At 57.1% G+C, this 21,093-nt stretch overlaps 1 protein-coding gene across 3 annotated transcripts in view; it reads right to left on the reverse strand.

Annotated features, from left to right (window-relative positions):
• Positions 1–1,456: 1,456 nt before the first annotated feature.
• Positions 1,457–21,093, reverse strand: part of LOC115504352 (mitochondrial import inner membrane translocase subunit TIM16) — a 66,125-nt gene continuing 46,488 nt past the window's right edge. The window contains exons 10-31 of one of the 3 annotated variants that reach the window (XM_030301282.1): positions 18,968–19,022; positions 18,533–18,590; positions 18,269–18,414; positions 18,094–18,186; positions 17,806–17,937; positions 17,222–17,348; positions 16,830–17,005; positions 16,208–16,316; positions 16,013–16,099; positions 15,790–15,932; positions 15,608–15,712; positions 15,443–15,528; positions 14,555–14,696; positions 14,371–14,460; positions 13,431–13,547; positions 12,786–12,914; positions 12,268–12,366; positions 11,652–11,738; positions 3,537–3,621; positions 2,552–2,688; positions 2,091–2,156; positions 1,457–1,623 (exon numbers count right to left, since the gene is read on the reverse strand). In XM_030301282.1, the coding sequence (XP_030157142.1) occupies positions 1,537–1,623; positions 2,091–2,156; positions 2,552–2,688; positions 3,537–3,621; positions 11,652–11,738; positions 12,268–12,366; positions 12,786–12,914; positions 13,431–13,547; positions 14,371–14,460; positions 14,555–14,696; positions 15,443–15,528; positions 15,608–15,712; positions 15,790–15,932; positions 16,013–16,099; positions 16,208–16,316; positions 16,830–17,005; positions 17,222–17,348; positions 17,806–17,937; positions 18,094–18,186; positions 18,269–18,414; positions 18,533–18,590; positions 18,968–19,022 (2,356 nt within the window). In that variant the 3' untranslated portion in view covers positions 1,457–1,536. Of the gene's footprint in view, positions 1,624–2,090; positions 2,157–2,551; positions 2,689–3,536; positions 3,622–8,917; positions 9,042–10,919; positions 11,540–11,651; positions 11,739–12,267; positions 12,367–12,785; positions 12,915–13,430; positions 13,548–14,370; positions 14,461–14,554; positions 14,697–15,442; positions 15,529–15,607; positions 15,713–15,789; positions 15,933–16,012; positions 16,100–16,207; positions 16,317–16,829; positions 17,006–17,221; positions 17,349–17,805; positions 17,938–18,093; positions 18,187–18,268; positions 18,415–18,532; positions 18,591–18,967; positions 19,023–21,093 lie in introns of those variants that run through there. The other 2 variants (XM_030301280.1, XM_030301281.1) reach the window with 2 other exon arrangements.

A 21,093-nucleotide genomic window follows, 5' to 3' on the forward strand; every position in this document is an offset into this window, starting at 1 on the left:
TAAGCTAAGGATGCTGGTGCTCCATATGCCCTACAGCCCACAGCCCGACCCTAGCAGGCCTTGGGGCCGCAGCACATACGCTTTCCCCACCCTGAGCCCCTGCTGTTCCTCCCTGGAGGTGGCCTGGTGCCACCTGGGAGGTGCTGGCCTGGCAGTCAGGACTTCTGGCTCCAAGGCCTGCCCGGTCCTTGGCCACATGACCAAGCACTCCATTCCCCTGCTGTAGGACTGGGAGCTGCAGGCCAGCAGCGGGGTGGTTAGCAAGCCTGCAGACCCCACCCTTTCCTGGACTGCCCTTCTGTCCTAGAGGGGTCACCCTGACCCGGCCTGCCCTGACAGGGCCTCGCAGTGCTGGCTCTGCCCCTTGAAGGGGCTGTGAGCAAAGCAGGAGGGAGCTGGTCTCCTTTCTTCGGGCCCCACCCAGGACCCAGGCCTTAAATCCCCAGTTGGGGGTGAGGGGTTTGAGACTCAAGCCCAGGGAGCAGAGGAACAGGGCACTGGAAGGTGACATTAGCTCAGCATGTGACTCGGTGATAGACCAGGCTCGAAAGGGCTGGTGTACGTGTTGTTGTTGTGGGTTTGTTGTTGCACATTCCAGGATATCAGTATTTTAACAGGTTCTAAGTGCCTTTCTATCGTAGCTTATGTTTTTCCTCCTCTTGGCTCCATTGCTGTTAGCATAGAGTTTAAAAAAAAAAAGAGATAAGCTAATGACTATAACAATATATTCCTCCATGTGAGAGGAAGTTTATAAAGAAACAATAAAATTGAGTTGCAAAGACAGTTTCTGTTTTGGCCGTGCCACGAGCTGAGCCACCCTGCTTGGGAACCATCCTGTGCCTGGTTTGGGTCACCCACCCCCAGAACGCAGCACCCAGAAGCCCTGTTCTGGGGCTTCCTTCCCACCCTGTGGGTGCCTCGGGGAGGGAGCGGCCAGAGGGGGCAGGTGCTGAGGGAGCAGAGATGGAAAAGATTCTAGGTGACGCAGGACCTGGTCCTACCACCACCTGCTGTGACCCTGATAAGAGCCTTAGTTCTGGGAAGACACAACTCGTCCATTGAGAGTCTGGCAAAGGCTTCTCTCTCTCCCTGTACTGGAGCATTCCACCCAGATTCCAGAGACGCTAGAGTCAAACCCAGCTCAGGGAGAGGTTGCCTGTGACTGAGCCGTGGGCCTGTGGGCCTGGGGCTCTGGACCCGGTGGGAAGGGCAAGGGCAGGCCTGAGGGCGGGGATGCTCATCGCAGGAGGGGCCTGGCACTGGAGCTGTGAGGGCAGGAGTGGCCCTGTCCAGTACGTGACAGCTCAGCAGGCAGGGCTGGGCTGGCTTCTTGCCAACCTCGCCCACCCCAGCCCTGTGGGGTGTCAAAGTCATGTTAACAGGGATGCGGTACTACTGGCTTCCCCCCTCCCTGCTGGCAGGAAGAGCAGTCTGCCTTCTGGAATGTGGATGTGTGCACTGAGAAATGCGGAACAGACATTTATTACCGAGCTATAAATTAGAGGTGGTGGGCAGGGTGCAGGAGGGGCTAAGTGGTCACGTTTTGGGCATCCGCTCCTTCTCTCTGTCCTCCTGGGCCTGGATTCTGAGCTCCTCCTGCAGGCGCTCCCTGGCTCGGACCACCTGGAAGGGAGTTAGAATCAGGCAGGGCAGTGAGTGGGATGGGCCTCTGCCCTTCGCAGTCCTTCCAGCTTCGAGTCCCTGCAGAGCCCTGGGCATGTCTGAACCAACAGCCTGGGAAACACAAGTGCCTCCTTTACGGGTGCCCAGCATTCCCAGGGGGACAGGGCCCGGCCACACCCTGCTCTTCACCCGCCAGTGGTCCTGTTCCCTCACAGCCATGGCTGCTGGGAGGGCCACTGTCAGAGTGACACAGGGCCCAGACATTTCAGCCCAACTGGCTGGGCCCCAGGGAGCTGAGGCAGCCAGAGGGAGTGGCAGCCTAGGGGGGGCCTCCCTGAGGCTGGGACACCAGGGACTGCCCGGCACACCTGCCTGCCTGCCAAGCTCTGAAGGGCCTGGGAATGAGGGACCCCCCCCAGTGAGAAGGGCCCTGGACTTGTCCCCTCCCAGCATCAAAGAGCACTCACCTTGGACTGCAGGTAGAAGGAGCCACCCACGGATTTGTCGTTCACCTTGAATAGGTGTTCGTAGTTCTGCAGGGGAGGGGAGACGGTGAGAGGGTGTGCAGGCTCTGGGTTACAGAGGCAGGGGGAGCTAGGAAATGACAAAGAAGGAAAGCCAAAGGGTTCAACCCTGCCGCCCCGCAGGCCCATGGGACTGCTGGCGGACAGAGAGGTGGACAGGTGCCCACAGAGGGAAGGGGCTTGTCTACCACCAACAACTGCTCTGTCCCTGCCACTGCCTGCTTTGGGCCTAAAAACAAATGAGTGACAGCGGCTGCCGTAACTCAGGGGTCCAAGCACCTGCTCCTTTCTACCAGGCCACATTCACTCTGGAAGACCCTTGTAGCCTGACTCCTCCTGCCCGATCCCCCCCTTTCTGGTCTTCTGAGGCAAGACCTGTCTCAGAGCCAGCCTAGTGGCCTCACCTTCTGGATCTCCTCGGGGCTCAGCTTGGAGACATTGAGAATCTGCTGTGCCTCCTGGAGGCTGAGGCCGGACAGGTTGGAGGCAGCTGCAGACTGGTGTCCAGCGCGTCCCCGAGCGTCAGCTGCTGCCCGGCTGGCTATGTAGACACATGGGTGAGTGCTCAGCCCTCAGCAGCCCAGAGGTTCCCCTTGGGCCTTCCGAGTGGGCAGCTCAGCCTGCCAGGAGGCACGGGAGAAGACACACACAAGGGACAGGGTACATCTCTTCTCCAGGAGTGGCTTTTTTTGGGGGGTGGGCGGTGGGGGACGGTGAAGTGAGGACAGATTTACTCCACTGGAGGACAGGGGCAGGGTCTGGTCCCCAACCTAGACCACAAGATGGTTCTATTCCTCTCTTCTCCCCTGCCCTGTCATCCCCAGTGCACAGCAAGTTAGGGAGCTTTAGGCTACAATGGGAAGCAGAGTGAAGCCGCACAGATATGAAGAGGCAGGAATAGCTCAGTTGAGACTTGGCTGCCCATCAGCTACCTAGGCCAGCCAAGCAGGTGGCTCAGGTGACCTCTTCCCTTTCAATGACCCTAGAATCAGGGTCCACTAAACTTTTTCTTAAAGGATCAAAGAATAAATATTTCAGGCTCTGCGCACCAATTAAAATCTGGGTTTGCAACTGCTCGAATCTTGAAAGTAGCCAGAGGGTATGGCTGTGTTCCAGTAAAACTTTACTTATAAAAACACGTGGTCAGGTGAACCAGTTTGCCCATTCCTGCCTTAATGTTCAAGTCAACCAGCTTTCCCTTTCACGAGAATGTCGGGAAGTCCAATACCCCCACCCCCACCCCCTAGAAATGCCCCAGACTGCCAGAACCTCAGCCAGAAGTGGGTCCTGGCATCCCAATGGACCCATGGTGAGGGGCCATACACAAGAGGAAAATCTCACCGGGGCAGGAGCTCCCAGCCCAGGGGGAAGACTGGGGCTCCAACTTACCTGCAAACTCCTGCCGCAGGGCTCGGGCAAAGGCCCTGCCCACCACCTGCACCCCCATCACAATGATCTGGGCCAGGTATTTGGCCTGTGGGCAAAGCAGGTACCTGGTTAGCAGGTTGCATTTTCCAGAGATGGGACCCTGGAAATGGCTGCTGAGTGGCAAGGCTTCTGGAGATCTGAGGTAATGAAGTCCAGGGCAGCAGCCTCAGGCAACTTAATCCAAATTACCTTGATAAAAGGCTTCTGCTTTGGGTGGCTTCAGATGCTCTCTGGAGAGCTGGCTGGGGTGGACCTGACGGTGTTCCCAGAGGCAAGTGGGACCCTCCCTTGGCCTTCAGACCCGAGGACAGAACAGCTAAAACAAAGGGGCTGCAGGGCACAGAAGCTTCCAAAGGAACACTATGGCCTGGAGCCAGAACCAGGGGCTGGTCCCAGACCAGCCACTGCCACTAACTCACCCAGTGCTTCTGAGACTGGAGGTCCCAACCTTTGTTCTACCAGCAGGAAACTCAGGGAGCCTGGAGCCACCCCAATTCTCCCAAGACTATTCACGAAGGTTGCAATCAACACAACAAAAGAGAAAAAGAGGCTCCACCTTTCAGCAGCAAAAAGCCCACTAGGGAGGCATTTAAGACAACTAACTGGTGAGGGAAAACAGGACTGGTCACCGGTTCCTCCACTGGTTCAAACACCAGCACAGTCGCACAAGGACACACGGAACCCTGCGGTGCCCTCAGAGCTCCCGTACACCGCCTGGCCTGGCCTGGCCTGGCCTGGCAGGGGGAGCCTCTACAGGGCACAGCATGGTGGTTTTCTACTCCCAGACCGCGTGATTCAACACACCACAGGGGCACACAGAGCCTCATTAAGCATGACCAGAAGTATAGAAAGGCAATGGAAGGAAACCTCAGGAATGAGACGGAGACATTGGAAAAAGATGAGATTTCTACTGGGCTGGATTTCGAGGGCAGGGAGGATCACAATGGGAATACTGGGGCTTTCTAGGCAGAGGAACCAGGGCGAGCCCACCAGGAGAAAAGTGTAAAGGCCGTCCCGGGAGCAGCCAAGAGCATAGGGGACTTGTAAGGTCGTTGGAGAGAAGACGAAGAAGGTGGCCGGGATGGGAAAACGTACAGCCCTTATGGAGAAAAGACGATACAGACAGCACACCGGAAACGACCGGTGTGTGCGATGGTACAAATGAGGGCGGGCAGAGGGCCCAGACAGGCCTCACTGCAGGCCGACACTGCTCAGGGGGCACATGCCCGTGGTTTCCCTTACTCTTTCTTGCACTTGTCGGTAGTTAGATGTTCTATCAGTCAGCAAGTATCAACTGAGCCTGGGTGCCAGGCACTGTGCCATTTAACCCAAGACCTCAAGCCACCAAGGCACAGCAGGGTTTAATGACGAGCCCAAGGACACGGCTAGTACTCGGGGAACGTGGGCAGGAAACCCTGACATTGGTACTCTCAGCCATGGCATCCTCAGGCTGCCCACCTCACAGAGGATCCTGCAGGGAGGGCAACTCAGCAACCTGACAAGGATCAGGGACTCAACCCAGAGGCCAAAGAGGGGCTTGTGAGATGCCAGGGGAATCCGGATTCCAGAATTGGCTTTGTGTGGCTTCCAGTGGACTTGCCCTTATAGGCAGGGCGGGATGTTGGTTCTGGGACATTAGCAGGAATTAAAAAATGGAAGTGGGTTTGGATTTCACACGTAAATGGAAATTTCATAAGCCCTGTTATTTCACACCAGAAAGCAAAGCTCAGTGAAGGCTCTGTCCAGGGATCAAAGGGAGGGGCGGGGCTGCGTGCCAGGAGGAGTCAAGACCAATACTGTGTGCACTGGAGGGAGGGAAGCCTCCCAACTTCTCCGTCCAGGCCCGAAGCCCTTCCCAAGTGGGACTGGAGGTTCCCAGGTAGACGGCTGGCCCCGTCTGAGGTACAGTGAGGCTGACAGGCCAGTAGGTGACGGCTTACACACCCTTCGGCCTCAGACCACACCTTCTTCACCTGCTGCCACACGCCTAGGGGCAAGGCCACTGCTCCACCCATCACTGCCCTTCAACTTACTTCTCTGCCCCGGGATGGTGGCTGTTGCTCAATAACGAACCTTAGAAACTCAGAGTGTAACTGGGCAGCCCCCCTAACCACCCCTGCAGGCTTCAAACCACAGTGGCATGGTGTCCCTGTCGTTCCTGCTGCCAGAGCTCCATGGCTGCAGAAAAGGTGGGGATAGCCTCTAGTTTCAGAGGGTACCCTGACTGACCAAGGGAGCTGCCTGGTTGGTCCACTGAGGCTACCAAGGTTCGTGTGGGGGGCATCTCCAGGGGATGATGTGCGCTCATACAGGCAAGCTTTGGGATCACCCGTGTACAAATCCCAGCTGTGTGCTCCTAACGTGTTCTCAGGTCCCCTTAGCCTCAGTTTTCTCACCTGTAAAATGGGGACACGATAGGGCTGTCACAGGGATTTAATGAGATAATGCTTGTAAACTGCCTGGCACGGAGCCTGTTGATACAATAAGTACTCAATAAATGTTGGTTTCCATTTATTATACACTGTTTCACAAAACCTGACAATGGTCAGACATTATGGAGTAACAAAGCTTTTCCCAAAAAGGCAACTCATTTGATAGATCCACTAATTCCTCACAGGAAAAGGCTGAAAAAAGCCAGCCTACACTCCTAAGGAGCTGGAAAGCAGCATGGAAGAAGAGGGAGAGGGCTGCTTTGCAGCTCTAATCTGGCTCCCAGCTTGTCTTCTTGCTAGCTGTGTGGTCCTGGGCCAATTACTCAACCTCTCTGAACCTCAATTCTCTTATCTGCAAAATGGGGAGAACAATACCTTCCTCACAGGGGGGCTGCAAGGTCCTCAGGAGGCAATCCACATAAAACCAAGCAGACAGACAGTGGCAGGTTCACAGCAGCCCAGCAGCTACCTTGCTTCTGGACCAGACCCTGCTTGGTGCTCAGTGGTCTAGAGACCAGGCAGTGCAGCCAAGTTTCTCATCCACCTATTCAGTACCCAGTGCCAGCCGTGGGTCAGATGTGCTCACAGTTCTGCCAGCTACAAGAGGTGGAGAAGACTGCCACTGGGTGAGGTTTCTTCTAGAAAGTCCTAAAACATCCCAGAGTCCACTCACTGGCACTTGGGCCTGAAGACCCTGGGCCAGAACAACCAGCTGCCATGGCATCCGACTGAGGCCAAACTTCAGGGTTAGCAGAGATCAGAGCCACAGGTCGCCAAGCCTGGAACCCACTGTGGAGGACACATACATTTTCTCATCTGAGGAACACAGCCCAGTGAAGGACCAAAGCTCTGCAGGTGGGGCAGAAGGCCACAGGAAAGCATCTGGGGACACTCGGGAATGTGGCTTATCTCATGTTAAGTGCATCAAGAAGGGACCTGGCTTTCAGACAGACCGATGTGCAATGTTCCCTTCAGAGCCCAGTTCCAGGTTCTTGGGCTGGCGGGCAGAGACTATCACTGAGACTCACTCCCTTCTCAAGGATCCACTGAGACAGGAGGGGGCTCTGTTCACCCAGAGCCCCTGCAAACAGCTGCTGGCATCACAACTAAGCAGGAGGGCAGTCAGGAACATCTATGCCTGGGGTCCCCGCCTATGGCCGGCACAGCAGCCCACTGGTATGTGAATCAACGTGACACTTAAACAGGTCACCGTCGGGAACAATGCTATGCCCCCAGACGGGGTTTCCAAACGCCTACCACTCCCTCTGCTGGAGGGCTTCAGCTATCCCCCAAGACACACACAATTCTGCCATTGTCACTGCCGGCAAATTCAGTCCACTTTTCAGTCCAGCGTTCTCAGCTTTGGCTACAGACAACTTCTCTGGTCTTCTCTCCCCTCACCTCTCTCCGCACCTACTTCGAGATCAAGCTCTCTGACTTCTTTACCCCAATGTCTGCAGCTGGCAATTCACACACCATACAAATCACTCTTGTCAAGTGTTCAGTGCTTTTTAGAGTATTCGTGTAGCTCTGTAAATACACTAAAATGCATGGACGACTACTACTAGTTCCAGAACATTTTCACCACCCCTCCCCAAAAAAGAGAGCCATTAACTTTGAATATCCTATTACCCTGATAGTCAAAACCCAACATCCTGCAAAACTTAACACAGCCTGGGGTGCTGGGTGGCTCAGCTGGTTAAGCGTCTGGCTCTTGACTCTGGCTCAGGTCATGATCTCATGGTTCGTGGGTTCGAGCCCCATGTGGGGCTTTGTGTTGGCACTGTGGAGCCTGCTTGAGATTCTCTGCACCCCCCCCACTCATATGCTCTGTCTCCTCTCTCTCAAAATAAATAAAACACTAAACACGTTACCCCTATCCCCCCAAGTGAAACCTCCCCAGGCTCCTACCATGTCTATCCTCCCACAGCACGATCTTTTCCTACTAATATGCTGTTCTAGTTCACAGACCTGCCTGATTCCTCCTTTAGGATACAAACTCCCCCAGAGCAACCTTTTAACTTTGCTCTTGAGGGTGGCTCAAAGTTACACGCACAAATGAGAAGGACCCAGTTCAACCGTTCGTTGTGGGTCCTCAAAAAATGGCAGTAACCGGGCTCAAAACCAGACACTGCTGCATGAATGACCCTAGACGAATCAAACTCTGAAATTCAGGTTCCTTAGCTGTGAAATGCGGACAATGACAGTACGAACTTCATAAGCATTACACGAGAGAACCCACGTAAGGCCTCAGCTCAGGGCCTGGCACTTGCAAGCCGCTTCCTTATCCTTAATAGTAAGAAATGGTTCCCCAAACTGACTGCCTCAATCCCTTGGGGAACTGACAGAACCTCCGAGGGCAGAGCTCAGGACCATGCATTTTTATAGGGTCCTCAGGTGCACCCGTCGCAGCCAGTGTGGCCCAGGTCTGTGGATTGGCTCCAAGTGCCAATGGTACCGCAGAAACGCTCAGTTTTCGGTGTCGAGGGGCCTGGTTCAAGCCCTAGCTCTGCCACTTCCTTGGCAAAGTCTCGGAGAGCGTTTGGTCAGCTGCGAAAGGGGAACAATAATAGGGCGACACCACCAACTACCTGCGGGGCCAAGCAGGGGCTCCCGGGTCGGCCCTAGCCTCCCGCTGGGGCTGTGCGCTCATGGGCTGGAGCCCACGACCGCACTCGCTGGGCATTTTGCGGCCGGCCAGGCCCTCCCTGCTTTCCGGCCAAACGACTCTCCGTCGCCCCGAGGCCGCCAGCGCCCGTAGCGGTCCTCCCGGTACGACGCCCCCGGACCCCGCTTCCCGTCCGGCACGAGGCGGCGCGCGGCTCCCGCAGCCCGGCCGCAGCTCGCCGCCCCTGACCCGGCTCCGAAACGGCCCCCCCGCCCCCGGGCAGCGCCCATCTCGGGCCTCACCATGGTGGCCGCTCTGCCTCGGGGTCGTGAGCTGCTGCTTCCTGGCCCCGCGGCCCCCAGCTCAAGGGCGGCCGGCGGGTCAGAGGTCAAGGGAGAGAGCGCGTGCGTGACGCCGTACAAAGCATGCGTACTGTTCCCTCCGGAGGGCGGGGTGTGCCTTGACGTAATCCGTAGGCGGAACCAGAGGCGGAGTCGGCCCCGGGCTCCGGTTCGCAAGACTACCGGGGACGGGCGATGGCGGACGATGGGCGGGCGATGGGCGGTCCCAGGACTCACCCTGGCCCTCGCCCGGCCCTTCGCCCTTACCCGCTGTGCCAGATGCCACAGAATAAATACAACTGTCAAATGCGGAGCAATTTCTTCCCTTGATTTTGCCAAAATATTTGGTACTAAAAGATATGCAATAAACATACGACACCCCACGAACATAAGGAGTAGGATGCCAAAGTCTCACAAATATATAAGAAAACAGGAAACTTCAAAATAAGTTTCATGCTAGGGTCCCTCTACTCTGGGAAGGACCTCTCACTGCCCCCTCCTTCAAGTTCTTGCTCAAGTGTCATCTTCTCAACAAGGCCCACCCCGATCCCCTACCAACGCTGAACCTTGTCCTGCATTGTTTTATAGTAACAGCTTTATTGAAATAAAATCCACACACCATCCAATTCACCATTTTAAAGTGCACAATTCAGTGCTTTTTAGTATAGTCACAGACTTGTGCAACCATCACCACAAGGACACCACAACATTTTCATCAACCCCTCAAAAAAATTCCTGCGCATTAGCAACCAATGCCCCTGCCCCATCCCCCTGCGCCTGGCCACCACTCATCTTTGTTCCGTCCCTATGGATTTGTCTGTTCTGAACATCTCCCGGAAAGAGAATCCAACTATATGTGGCTTTTTGTGTCTGACTTAAACTACCATTCTTGGTCCCCTCTGTTTTTTTTCCCGGAAGTTCTTAATCATCTTTAAAAAAAAAACATTTTTTTTTTTTTTAATTTTTGAGAGAGAGAGAGAGAGAGAAAGACAGAACAGGAGTGGGAGAGGGGCAGAGAGGGAGACACAGAATCCCAAGCAGGCTTCAGGCTCTGAGCTGGCAGCACATAGCTGGCCTTGAGGCTTGAACTCAGCAACTGTGAGATCACAACCTGAGCTGAAGTCAGCCGGTTAACCGATTGAGCCACCCAGGCATAATTCATGTACTTTATGTTTATTGTTTATAACTTGTTCCTGCAATTAGAATGTGGATCCCTGGTGGGCAGGACTTCTCTCTTTTCCCCACTCTGAACTTCAGCACCCAGAAGGGTGGCTGGCACAGGAAGGTATCCAACACATGGTTGTTCAATGAACGTTAAGTCAGACTGCCTTGTGCTATGTCCCGGACCACTGCCCTTTCCTTTCCTCCAACTCTTCAAATTCTTTCTTCCCTCAGTGCTGTGGCCACCTGACTTTGGTCTGAAACATTCTCATGGCTCTGTGGCTCACTGACCTTCAGGTCTCAGCTCTCAGCATAAAGGTCACCTCTCAGACTGAACACCCTGCTTCGTCTGTATCTCTGCTGCTCTGTTTACATAATTGTCTTCCTTATGTATATATTTGTGGTTAAGTAATCTCTATGCGCAACATGGGGCTCAAACACGCAACCCCGAGGTTAAGAGTCGCACACTTTACCAACTACACCAGCCAGGTGCCCCTAATTTGTCTTCTTTTATGTCTCTCTCACAGTTTGCTTACTTGCACACAGTCTGGCTCCCCTGCACAGGAGGACAATGACAAGTGCCTTGAGAGGCCTGGTCTCTCCCGTCCCTTACCGTATCTACCATCCAGACCACTGTTGGGTATCTATGTGTTGGATGAATGAACCAACTCATAGCAGCTGAAAAGGCCTGAGGAGCAAAGTGAGGCCTGGAACAAGGGGGAACCCAGGGCCAAACCGCCTTCACCCATACTCCTGTCCCCGAACTCTCGCAGTCAGCAAGAGACCACAGCAGCACAAGAGGTAGCCAGCTCAGAAAAGTTTAATTGCTGAAACATCCAGGGTATATTCAGGCCAGTCCCTGAGGGGCTCACACCCCGCTCTTAACTGGGCCATCAGCTCCGTGATGTCCCCCTTCTCCTGGTTTCAAACCTGGGGAGGAGGGCAACTGGTCCCTGGGCTGGTGCTGTGCCAAACGGCCCTGGCAGGGGGCCAGCACCCAGGCCTCTTACCTGGAAGTGGGGGCAGCAGGCAAGATGGGATGTTGCCCGTGCTAAGTGAAGGTGCTGGGCAAAGCCAGCCCAGGCTGGGACCAGCCCAGGGAGCTACTAACCCCTCAGCACTCCCAGCCACCCACGCTCCCATGCCATGGCTCCACATGCTAGCAGGCAGCTGAGGAGAAGCAAGCCAGTCCCAGGTGAAAGCAGAGGTGCAGACAATCCATGGGAGTTGCAGCGGGACCTAGAGGCTTTGGAAGTGCCCAAGGCCCAAAGGAAGTCAGGGCTTTGGGGAGAGGTGTGCCAGGGCCACGAGGCATCTTCCAGTTTGAGGGGGAGGACCGGAGGTGCGCAGCGGGCACATCAGGTGATTCTGGGAGGTGGCGGCAGCAGGTGAGGCCAGAGGTGGCTGGTGGGCAGTCTAGTCCTGGGGAGATAAACCAAGTCGGAGGGAGTTGAGAGGTCTGAGAAGGGGGGTGTCGCAGGCTGCAGGGTGAGGGAGGGACGGAGGGGATGCCAGGGCCCTCTCATCTACTCACCCACTCATCCTCGTCCACACCTTCAAAGGAGTCCTGAGGGAGCGGGTCCTCGCGGTTCCCCAGCTTTGCCACCATGGCACTGAGCAGCTAGAAGAGTGGACAGAAGAAGAGGTGGCAAGGGAATAGAATAGGATCGCTAACCCCAGGAACACAGGCCTTCACAGTTTGAACCCAGTCAAGGGTGTGAAAGAGCCATTTTCATCAGAGCCCTGACAAAGGGGATGGTTTTCACAAAAAAATACACTTCGACCAATATTAGGGAGCCAGTGACAGACTCTGTGCCACGCAGCACTGGAGTCTGCACACTGCCTCAGATGCTCAGATGTGCACCAGGGCCCCAAATGCACTTGGGTCCCAAACCCTTGGCTCTGTTTGGGATGGGCCAGGCCAGAGGGGGGCCTCCTTCTTCCCTTCCCTGGATTCCTGAGTCCTGTGCCCCATGGGTCCACTTCAGGGCTCTGGAAGGTCTCCCCCAGTAAGCTGCCCAATCGAGAGAGGTGTGTGACCCTGGCTCCTGTCCCAGCCTGGGTCGGACAGACAACTGAAGGGCAGTCATTAGGTACTGCCAGGACTCTGTGTGCGCCATACTGGTCAACCCCCTCCCATGCCTACCTACCTCTTCCTTCTTTTGCTCATCTGACTTCTCTTCCAGGTACAGTGCTGAGGACGGGGCCCGACGGGCAGGGGCTTCACGGGGTGCCTGGCTCACTGGGGTAGGGCAGGGACAGGCATCAGACATCAGAGAATCTCCTCGGTGAGGACTCCTTGCCCAACCCTTTGGTACCATTCCCTAGGGAATCCTGTGGCGGAGACCCCAGAGAGGGTAATAACAGCTGCCCCACCCTCTGCTCACAAGGCTGCCATGGGCACCATGTAGCGTATGTGTGCACATCAGGGGTGGGAACTGTGATGGAAACACAAACCCTGGGCCCTGCCCTTGAAAGGCTCAGAGTATGAGCCTGGAAATGCAAACACCCCATCCTTGGAAACATCAGAGGTTTCTGTGTGACAGGGATATTGGGGGGGGGGATCTTGGACTTGACCTTTCGACCCGTTCTCCAGCCCTCCCCCCCCCCCCACCACTCACTTCCCTGCTTCCTACTTGCCACCCCCAGCTCCTCAGCCTACTGGGGTCATGCCGGGGGGCTGTAGGCTGATCAGCCGGGGCTGACCATTAGCACCTCCCAGCCAGGCCTTCGCACTGAGCACCGGCTCCCAGCTCATGGCCGTGTCTGGGAACACGTCATCCTGGAAGAACTCTTTCTGTAGGGAAGAACAAAGGGGCTACCCTGGGGAACCTACCAGAGGCCCAAGGTGCATCAGCATCCCTTCGGAAGGGGGTAAGGTAAGATCCGGGGCCCACTCTGGGGTTTCTGCCAGTTTCAGAATCTCAGCAGAATAAGGGAACAGACACCCCAAAGAGCAGTGAGTGGGATAGTTTGGTGACAGGGCCAGTCGGGCCCCAAAGCCCCTTTTATGGGGACTGGTGGGGGTGGGGAGGCGCCTAGGTGGCTCAGTCAGTTAAGCGGCCGACTTCAGCTCAGGTCATGATCTCACGGTTGGTGAGTTCAAGCCCTGCGTTGGACTCTGTGCTGACAGCTTAGAGCCTGGAGCCTGCTTTGAATTCTGTGACTCTCTCTCTCTCTCTGTCCCTCCCCTGCTCACGTATTCTCTCTCTCTCTCTCTCCAAAATAAATATATGTATATAAAGATTAAAAGAAAAATTAAAGGTACTGGGAAGGAGGACTAGGTGTTGGGGTGTCAGGCCCCCAACCTCACCCTGACTCGGGGTAGACGGAAGGCAACGGGCTCCAGGGAGGTCTGGCGAAGCCGCAGACATCGGGCAAACTCTACTTCCTGGACGTCGCACTCTGTCTTGGGCAAGAGGATGAAACCCTGGAGAGCAGGGGGATTGAGTGGACACCTGCACCCCCACAGACTGCCAGCACCCCTACTTAGGACCACCAGAACCAAGGCCCATCCCTGAATGGGAGCGTGCTAGCAGATGCTTAACAGCTAGCTCTCTGGAGGGGCGCCTGGGGGGCTCAGTCAGTAAGCTTCCAACTCTTGATCTCGGCTCAGGTCACAATCTCACAGTTCATTGGTTTGAGCCCTGGCATCGAGCTCTGAGCACACAGTGCGGAGCCTGCTTAGGATTCTCTCTCTGACCCTCTCCCACTCACACACACACGCACACACTCTTCTCTCTTTCAAAATCAACATTTTTAAAAAATCTTTAACAAGTAGCTCTCTGGAGGAAAAATGCCGTTTTGTAGCTCTGACTAGCCTATTTCCATGTTGTAAGAACCCACCATGGTGATTTCTCACCACCAACATGACTTGTTGAATGCAGAATGGGGAACACATGTGTGGTAGCAGCATCTAGTCTATCCACTGGCAGAGCCCACAGGTGTAAGTAGCCTCGACGGCACAAAAAAACCATAAAATCAGGTAAAATAATTAAGAAGTGATACATTGAATGTTTACTGCCTAGGTTTTCAATGTAATTTACTTGTAGGTTCATATAACTTAAGGTTTTATAGTTTAATTTCTAATAATGGTGGAGTTTAACAACCAGCTCCTGACAGCTGCTGGGCACACCCTGGCCCAGTGACCTGCTGACCCGACAGGCCCCTGCACTTCCCCATCTGGCCAGGAGAGGGCAGGGGAGCCCTGTGTCGCACCCACCAGGAGGACCAGGGAGGGCGCACAGGCTCACCTTGTGGGGGTCAGGCGATGTGAAGCTATTGCACTCCAGGAAGAAAGGAGCCTCTGGGAGCAGCTCGTATAGGAACACACGGGTGTCACCCTGGGTGGGTGGCAAGAGTGAGGCAGCCAGCTAAAGCTGCCTTTCTCCCCACCTTTCACCTGCCCACCACCCCCGCCTGCACGCTCTAGCCCACCTTGCCCGTGAGTAGCACCAGGCTGGTGTCCGGGTCATAGCTGGGAAGCAGGGTTGAGGGAGCCACATCCAGCCCCAGCACTGCCAAAGGGCCACCGGCCACAGCCTTGGCGGGGTACAGGAGTAGCTGGCGCTCACTTCGGCTGCAAGGGAGACCCCAGGAGCAGAAGCAGGTCCTTAGAGCTGCAGGGACCTGAGTCAGGGAAAGGACTCTAGCAAGGACCCTGATCCTGTCAGGCTTCAACACCTGAGGAGTGCCTCTGTCCCTTTTCTTTCCTGATCCAGTTCTCAGAACTACTGTCTCCGGTCTCCTGCAACAGTGGCCTAACCTGCTGGCCTCATCCCCTACTAATGCTCCCTCTGCTGTTCTCCGATCCTCCACCAGCATGGGTCTCGTGGCCACTGTGGCCTGCTGTCTGTACTTCTCTCCCCATATTCTGCTTGTCATTCTCTGCTCCAGCCAGGCTGGTCAGCCTCCTAGCCTTTCCACCCACACTTGAATGCCCTCTCCTCTGGATTTCTGGCTACTAGCTCCTTTGTGACTCAGTTCAGATGACATCTACCTTAGGAGGCCCTCCCTGATCCCTCTTCCAATGTGCCAAATACTCTCCCTTGGGCCTCTCCACTAGGGCTTGGTTGTTTCATGCTTTTCACCCGGTCCATGCCAGGCATGGGCTCCAGGCAGTAGGTATGGCTCTCATCCCTCTGGGTCTCCCTCCCTCCCATCCATCCACTAACTTACCCACCAACCCATCCATCCATCCATGCACCCAATAAGTGAGTAGCAGGAACAGCTTTTGATGCCTAACATGTGTATGCGTGTCTGGGGAGAAAGGACACAATTAGCTGCTTAAGTCTGGGTGTGGGGATGGTAGTCCTGAGTCCTCACCTGTCAAAGCCGGACACCAGCAGACAGTGACCGTCACACACCCAGACAACGCGGGCTCCACGGGCCCCCTCAGGCCCTGGGCCTTCCTGTTGGGATACAGCACATGAGGGCCAGCAGCGGACCCTCAGTCAGGTCTGAAGGCTGCCCTCATTGCCTCTTGCTCACCTGCAGGGGCTCAGGGCCACCCCGGGGCTCATAGACCCGCAGGTGCCCATCCTTGCAGACAGTGGCCAGATGCTGTCCGTCGGGACTCCAGGCCAGGCCGAAGATCTGGAGGCAGATGTGGATGGATGTGAGAGGCGGCCTCTCAGCCTGTGGCTGGGCGCCTGCTCCCACAGATGTCCTACCTGGTCCCGATGGCCCTGCAGCCTCAGCCGCTCAGCTCTGGCCTTAAGGTCCCAGATCCGAATGGTCAGGTCATAGGAAGAGGAGGCCAGCACGTCGGCTGCCAGCGGGTGGAAGCGCAGAGAGTAGATCTTCTCTGTGTGGCCTGGGGGTGAGGCAGGGAGTAACACTGAGTTCCTCAGGAGCCACTGCCTGTCTCCCAGCCCCCACCCTGGCCCACCTGACCTGTGAGCACGGCCTCAGGTGTCGTGAGCACCTCCTCCAGGCCCTCTGGGGGCACCCGCCACAGTCGGATCCTGGCATCCTCCCCACCTGAAGAGAGTGCTGGCTCATCACTGCTGTGCCCAAGACCTCTGGGCTCCCCCTACCCTCATTCACACCCCTGGGCCCTCCCTTGAGCCTAGCGCCGAGCCTCCTTACCCACAGCGAGGCGGTAGGGGTCAAAGGGGTCCCAGGCCAGATCGGTCACAGCTGCGCCATTCTGCATTGTGGGCAGTGCTGTGTCGGGCAGGCGGCCAGGCTTCCGCAGCTGTGGGAGGTAACCCCACCGGCAGGCCCATCAGTAACAGGCAGGAGAGCTCGGTCCCCAGGGTCTGCAGGGCAAACAGCACGCCTGGGCCCCCCACCTTCTGCAGCTGATGCCCCACTGCCGGGTGGCCCAAGCTCTCTGCCTCAGCCGCCTTGTGCTCTGAGCCCCAAGCGCCAACTGTGATGTCCCAGAAAGCGAGGGGGACAGCGTGGAGTGGTGGAAAGAGCTCAGGCTTGGGGCTCAGGCAGCCTGGGTTCGAATCCCAGCTCCACCACTTACACAGCTGTGTGACCTGACAGGTCACTAAGACTCTCTGTGCCTCACTGCTTTCATCCATCTGTAAAATGGGGATAAGAGTGGTATCCCCGCAGCACAGCTGGGAAGATCAAAGGGGACGCTGGCAGGTGCTTGGCACATAGTTTGTGCTCAGAGAGTATGAGCTGGTGTGGGTACCCAATGCCCTTAACTTCCTGCAGGGCCCTGGGAGGGCACCATGTGAGTGGGGTCTCTCACCTCCAGCACAGCCACCTGCCCGCCACTGCTGAGCAAGGGCACAGCCACACGAAGCCGGTTGGCACAGAACCCATCGCTCTCGCCAGGGGTGGTGAGGTTGAGCCCCTTGAGGTTGGTGATGTGGCTGTCTCGGTGCAGGACGGTGCCCTGAGCATGGCGGAACTTGGAACTGGGGCCTGGCAGGCGGCAGGGATGGAGCCACATGAGAATGCCCTGCCCACCGGCCTGCCTGTTCACATCACAACAGGATGGTGCACGACCTGTGCCCAGGCCTCCAGAGAACATCCAGGCTGCCCTCTTACTGCAGACTTACTCCATCCCACAAGGACAGGTGACCCCACCAGGAGAGGAGCAGATGTAGACTGGGTTAGTTCCTGCCCTGATGCACTTACCTAGCAGGCTCTGTAGGGATCTCTGGCTGGGGCTGGTGCCGATACCACTGGTGCTAGAGAGCGAGGGCCCCAGGCTGGAGGGCGTGGAGGGGGAGGTCAGCGAGCTGAGAGGGGAAGAGAAGCCCTCCTGGGGGAGAAACACCCTGGGTCAGCCAGCAGGCCCCCAGTTTCTTGGCCAGAGAGAAAGGGGCACTGGGGTCATCACTCTGGGCCCCACCTCCCAGGCTATGGGACATGCAGGGCAAGCTAAACTTCAGACGGTGGGGACAGTGGGTGGCAGCTGCCAACTCCTGGCTTGGTAGGAGAACAGGCAGGCCCCGTATGGTTAACATCTGCCAGTGCTTCAAGAGAAACCAGAAACCTAGATTTTTCTGTGAAAGTCTGGCTTTTTAAGGGTTTGCTCAATTTGGAGAACAGCGTGAAGTTCTTTGTTTGTGCTTCACATGTTTCTGTCTCTGTTATGCTTGATGATGACTACAAAAGGCTCAGAGACCCTCAGGCAGGCGAACACACTTGGCAGCTTTGACTTAGGCACCAGGATGGTGGCAGGATGGAGACGAAAGGAAGACCGCCCTGGCACTCACGCTGGGATCCGCATCACCCGCGGGAGTGTCTGCAGGCTGGGCCTGGTCCGGGGAGGGCTCCGCAGGGGGCACCAGGCAGGAAGTGAAGCTGAGGTGGGGCCGCCGAGCTGGGTGGAGGCTAACCTTCTGCACCTGAGGGAAGAACGTGGTGTCCCAGGCAGGGGATAGGGACAAGGAGGGAGACACAGGGCAGCTGAGTTCATACAGCTGGACTGTGGGGTCGTGCGTGGGGCAGGTGGAGGCTGGGAGTGGCCAGCCAAGCTGGAGGGCAAGGGTGAGGGCCCCTACCTGCTGGTTGCTCCCCACCCACCAGGCATGGGGGTCGGAGGCAGGGATGCAGCCTGCGGTGTCCGGGAACAGGTCCTCATGGAACTCCACAGCCTGTTGGCAGATGGGGACGTACGTGGCCAGTCAGGTCTAGGCCCCCTAGACCTTCCCAGCCCCTCACCCAGGTCCCCCTCACCTTGCGAGGCACGTGGTAGCTGACAGGCACGATGGCCGTGTCGCTCAGCTGCAGGACACGGAGCACCTCACAGCCCATGACAGCCAGCGCCCGCCGGGGCACAAGAGCCGCGCCCCTCAGCACACTCTCAAGGAGGCACTGCGTCACTGTGGGGGACAGCATGGGAAGACAGGTGGGGAGATGCGGGGGTGGGGAGCATGGGAAGAGAGTCAGGGAGGTGGGGGAGGGAAGGCAGGGGGACGGGGAGGAGGGAACAGGGCTTACCTGGGCTCAGCGCTGGCTGCTGCGGGGTCACCTCGTAGCAATACAACTGACTATCACCCTGAAAGGAGCCCAGACTGAGCGCCACTCGCCACCCGCGCCCCGGTGGCCTCGCATGTGCTCCAGATCAGACACCGGCTCCCACCCCCGCGCTCTGGGCTGAGTTCCTCGGTAGACTTCACTGCACACGGAGTAAGAACAGGGCGGCTTCGGGGCTTACAGAACGCCCGCTGTGAGCTAACACTGCTTGATTGTTGGCCTTGTCCACAAAGCTGACATTCTTGGGAATTACGGTCACGCCAACCTGAAGGCCACTCAGCCTGGCAGAGGTGGAGGGCATCCTGCTATCTCCCAGCAGGCCAGCTAGGTCGAAGGTTGGGGCCTGGCCTGGCCGCCCTGGGGGGCTGATGTGGGTGGGCACTCCAGCTTCTCACTTACCTTTCCTGCCAGGACCAGGAGCCCGGTGTCTGGGTCCAGGAGGGGCATCAGAGACCTAAGAGAGAGGGCTGGTAGGCAGGATGCGGCCAGCCACTGTGCCTGAGGGGCGGCTGGGGGCCTCATGACCCCAGACAGGGGCTCAGGCCACACACCCCACTGGCTAGGATTGAGACGGTCCCTCTAGCTGCATCTAGCCTGTCCGGTACTCTCTCCTTGCGCGACTACACGCCAAAGCACATCCATGTCCGAGACTTCCTGCCCTGCCCACCCTCCATCTGCCCACCCTTTTCATCCCAGGACTTGTATGGACCCTGGGCATAAGGGAGCAGGCCCCTTTTCCACACCTCAGTCCCAAGCTCCATCCCTGGCTCACCACATACGTTGTCTCTGGTCCCCCCTTGTGCCAACACTGGGCATCAGGCCAGAGTTCCCAGGGAAGAGGCGTAGGCGTGCTAGACAACTACCCTACACCCTAGCCCAGGACTACCTACACCCTGCCCAGTGCAGTTGGCCTGGGCGCACCAGGCCTGCACAAAGGTTTGGGGGCCACCTCCTCAGTTATCCCAGGCTCCTGATGACATCTTAGAGACTCAGAACCTCCCTTGGCATGACTTCGAGCCCCTGTGCCCAAGCCTAAGCCAGGGGCTGGGAGCAGGGCCTCCTTCACCACAGTGCATCCCTGCTGTCCCCACTCTGTTCCTGAGGTGGGGCTCTGCGTGGGGGGGGCAGTGGCTGGGAATATACACCCCAGCGTCCCTGCCACTTTGTGGCCAATGGGCTGTCACTGTCCAAGAGAACTCTGACAGGTGCCTTCATCCATTTGTTTCTTCCCTTGGTTTTAGTTTCATGTCCCTGGACCCGAAGGCCTGGACTCTGACTCCAATGCTGCCACTCACCCTCAGACAGAGCCCCTTCCTCATCATGGTTCCAGTGGTCAGAGGTCACCAGCTGTGGCAGCTGCATCCAACCCTCACCCAGGCAACAAAGCTCCCCCACCCCACCCGTCTGTCCCCTTCTGGCCAGCTGCCCACCCCCCCCTCCCCACCCTGCTGGGAGCCACAGAGTGGGCTGGGAAACTGGGTGGGGCCGTGGGTGTCTCCACGGCTTCCTGGAGTGCTCTGGGCTGGCCACCTGTGAGTAACAAGGGCTCTAATTACCTTGAGCCGGTAGGGTGAGCCGGGCTCAGAACTGTCTTTCTTGACCTGGTCTATCGCCTTCTCTGTGGGGGAGCAGGTGGGCAGGGGGACAAGGTGTGTGACCTAGGATGGCCCTCCATGCTGATGCTGGCTCCAGTGGGGATGGAAGCAAGTCCCTTCAGCAGCCCCAACAAGACTTTCATTCATTCACTCACTCATCCATTCCCATTCATTCCCTTGTCAAATTATCCATGCCCAGCCCTTGGCTTAGCCTGCAGGTGTGACCAGAAGTGAGTGCAAAAGACCCCACCTCTGTCCTCAAGTTGCTCACAGCTTGGCCTGAGAGGCAGATGCAGCTCCCTCTCCCCCCAACACACAAAACACGTGAAGGCAAAGTTCCCTGAGGACAGCCAGCAGGGAGCCGGGATACCAGACCCTGGCCACAGGGGAGGGGGGTGTTCCTTATGCCCAAAGGGTAAGGAGGAATCAACCAAGCGGGGAGGGTTCCAAGTAGAAAGAGCAGCATGTGCAAAGGCCCTGCAGGTGTGGTAGGCAGATGCACGGTCTTCACGGTGTGAGGAACAGGGCAAAGGACGATGTGGTGATGGCTTGGGCAGTGATGGTGAGGGGCTGAGCCTCAGGATGGGGGGGGTTGGGGCCAGACAGAACGCGGCCTGGTACCTGAGGAGGGGAATCTTGCCTCCCTCCAATGGACAAGCAACAAGAAGCTGATGGCATGTCTCAAGTGAAGGGGGACAGGACAGAGACCACCACGCGGAGATGGACAGGAGAGGGCAGAAATGAGAATGATGGGCTCCAGGCACCGTCAGAGAGCAATTGGGACGGGGGACTCCTGAGGCACCCCGCCCCTGTCACCTTAGCAGGAACTGGGGAACGGGCCTGTGAGTGGCACAGACGGCTCATCCGTGCTCCACACCGACCTCCTCGAGATGCTCCACCTGGCCTCCCTGCACCCTCACCCGTCAGCCC

This window comes from Lynx canadensis, chromosome E3 (genome assembly GCF_007474595.2).
Source record: "Lynx canadensis isolate LIC74 chromosome E3, mLynCan4.pri.v2, whole genome shotgun sequence".
NCBI classification, from domain to species: domain Eukaryota; kingdom Metazoa; phylum Chordata; class Mammalia; order Carnivora; family Felidae; genus Lynx; species Lynx canadensis.